The sequence below is a fragment of the Nicotiana tabacum genome, chromosome 24 (assembly GCF_000715075.1).
Source record: "Nicotiana tabacum cultivar K326 chromosome 24, ASM71507v2, whole genome shotgun sequence".
In the NCBI taxonomy this organism is placed as follows: domain Eukaryota; kingdom Viridiplantae; phylum Streptophyta; class Magnoliopsida; order Solanales; family Solanaceae; genus Nicotiana; species Nicotiana tabacum.
In genome coordinates, this window is record NC_134103.1 from 43,390,307 (window position 1) to 43,393,240 (window position 2,934).

The 2,934-nt window shown below is 42.9% G+C and overlaps 1 protein-coding gene across 1 annotated transcript; it reads left to right on the forward strand.

The window, feature by feature from the left end:
- The first annotated feature begins 1,479 nt into the window (after positions 1–1,479).
- LOC142178120 (uncharacterized) lies at positions 1,480–1,929 on the forward strand. Its single transcript, XM_075247451.1, has one exon. It carries the CDS (start codon positions 1,480–1,482, stop codon positions 1,927–1,929), a length of 450 nt encoding a protein of 149 aa, XP_075103552.1.
- The last annotated feature ends 1,005 nt before the right edge of the window (positions 1,930–2,934 follow it).

The following is a 2,934-nucleotide window of genomic DNA, read 5'->3' on the forward strand; positions in this document are numbered from 1 at the left end:
ATCCACCTCCAAACCACTCGTATCTATCCACAAAAGACTCAATAATATCAAATATTGCTAAAGAAATCAATTACAATGCATAAATTTAGATTCCCCAAACTTTTCCCCAAAAAGTCAAAAATTGACCTCGGGCCCGCTTGGTCAAAACCCGAGGTTCGGACTAAAATCCATTCACCCATTCACCCCCGAGCCCGATTATATAATTTATTTCGAAATCCGACCTCAATTTGAGATCTAAATTCCAATTATGCAAAAATCCCTAATTCTACCCAAACCCCCAAATTCCTCTAGATTTTTAGGTTGAAAACTCATGGAATGCAATGGGTAATTGAAAGAAAGTAGATTAGAATAACTTACAAACAAATCTGGGAAGAAACCTTATGGGAGAATCGCCTCTAGGTTTTTTAGTTTTGAAATTTTTGAAAGAATGGCAAAATCCCGTAATTGGGACTGTTTTATCACTGGGCGTCAGTGTTCATCGCGTTCGCGTGAACACTGATGTGTTCACTAATTCGCGAAGGTATAGCCTGCCTCACCTTCGCGTTCGCAAAACAGGGTTCGCGTTCACATAGAGTCACCCCTGATTCCCCTTCTCAGCCTGCCTATTGCTACGCGTTCGCATGTGACTATTCGCGTTCGCGTAGAGCAATCCCCCCAATGCTCCGCGTTTGTAACAGTAGTCTCGCATTCGCGTAGGAGAAAACCCCACCTAGCCCAGTTCACACATCGCGTTCGCGAGAGTGCCTTCACGAACGCGAAGAAGGATACCAGAAGGCTCCAAACCAAACATGCACACATGTCCTAAAACATCATACGAACTCGCTCGCGCGACCAAAACACCAAAATAACGCCTAGAACTACGAATCGATCACCAAATCAAATGAAATTTTCAAGAAAACTTTAAAACTTCTATTTTCACAACCGAACGTCTGAATCACGTCAAATCAACTCCGTTTCTCTCCAAATCGACAGACAAACCATAAATATTATAGTGGACCTATACCGGGCTCCAGAACCAAAATATGGACCCGGTATCAACAAAACCAAACATCAGTTAATTTTTAAAATCATTAAACTTTCAAACTTTTAATTTTTCATCAAAATTCCATATTTCGAGCTAGGGACCTCGAAATTCTATTCCAGGCATATGCCTAGGTCCCAAATTACGATACGGACCTATAAAAATCGTCAAAAAATAGATCCGAGTCCGTTTACTCAAAACGTTGACCGAAGTCAACTCAAATTAATTTTTAAGGCAAATATTCTTATTTGTTTAATCAATTTTTAACATAAAAGCTTTCCGGAAAGATGCTCGGACTGTGCACGCAAATTGAGGAAGGATAAAACATAATTTTAAGGCTTCGGATCATAGAACTAGGTTTCAAAATATGAGATGACCTATCGGGTCATCATATAGAGTCAGGTGGGGTGCATTGACTAAGGACAAAGTCGAGGAGTTGGGGGGAGAAGTTGCTGGATATGGGAACCTGGAGGAGTAGCGGGGATGCGAGTTGTATGTGGATTAGGACAGCGAATTGTATTAGAGAGGCAGCGAGAGAGGTGTTAGGTGTCTCGAAAGGTTTCTCTGGTGGCCACAAAGGGGACTGGTGGTGGAACGAAGAGGTTCAGGGGAAAGTGGAAGCTAAAAAAGTAGCATATTTGAAGCTAGTAGAGAGCATAGATGGGAGGGAGAAGAGGGCTAACAGGGAGAAGTATAAGAAGGCTGCGAGGGAGGCGAAGTTAGCAGTTACTATGGCTAAGACTGAGGCATTTGGTCGTTTAGATGAAGAACTTGGGGACAAAGGCGGGGATAAGAAGTTGTACAGGCTGGCGAAGGTAAGAGAGAGGAAGGCCCGAGATCTGGACAAAGTAAGATGCATAAAAGACGAGGAGGATAGAGTTCTGTTGGAGGGGGCACAGATTAGGTAGAGATAGCAATCTTACTTCCATAAACTCTTGAATGAAGAGGGAGATATGAGCATTGATCTAGGTAAGTTGGAGTACTCAGAGCGACTTTAGGATTTTAGGTACTGTAGATGCATAAGAGTGGGGGAGATTGTAGGGGCTATGCACATGATGAGTAGGGGTAGAGAGATCGGGCCAGACGAGATCCCTATGGAATTCTGGAATAGTATGGGTAAGGCAGGTTTGGAATGGCTCTCTAGGTTGTTTAACGTCATTTTTAGGATGAAGAAGATGCGTGAAGAGTGGAGGTGGAGTACGATGATTCCGTTGTACAAGAACAAGGGAGATATCCAAAACTGCAATAATTATAGGGGTATCAAGTTGTTGAGTCATACGATAAATGTTTGGGAGAGGGTGATAGAAGGGAGGATGAGGAGGAGTGTGTCCATTTTCATGAACCCGTTTGGTTTCATGCTGGGACGGTCGACTACTGAAGCCATTCACCTTGTGAGGAGATTGGTGGCACAGTATAGGGCGATGAAGAAGGAATTTCATATGGTGTTCATTGATCTAGAGAAAGCTTATGACAAATTCCCAAGAGAGGTCCTATGGAGATGTTTGGAGGCTAAAAGATTGCATGTAGTGTATATTAGAGTGATCCAGAACATGTATGATGGAGCGAAGACACGGGTAAGGACAACAGGATGGGACTCTGAATACTTTTCAGTTGAGATGGGGTTGCATCAGGGGTCAGCACTTAGCTCGTTTTTGTTTTCCTTAGCAATGGATGCCTTGACACAACACATTCAAGGGGAGGTGCCTTGGTTCCTGTTATTTGCAGATTACATAGTTCTGATTGGTGAGATGCGAGATGGTGTTAATGAGAGGTTGGAGGTCTGGAGACATACCTTGAGTCTAAAGGTTTCAAATTGAGTACGACTAAGATAAAATACTTGTAGTGCAAGTTCAACGGTGTTACCCAGGAAGTAGACGAGGATGTGAGGCTTGATATGCAAGTCATTCCCATGA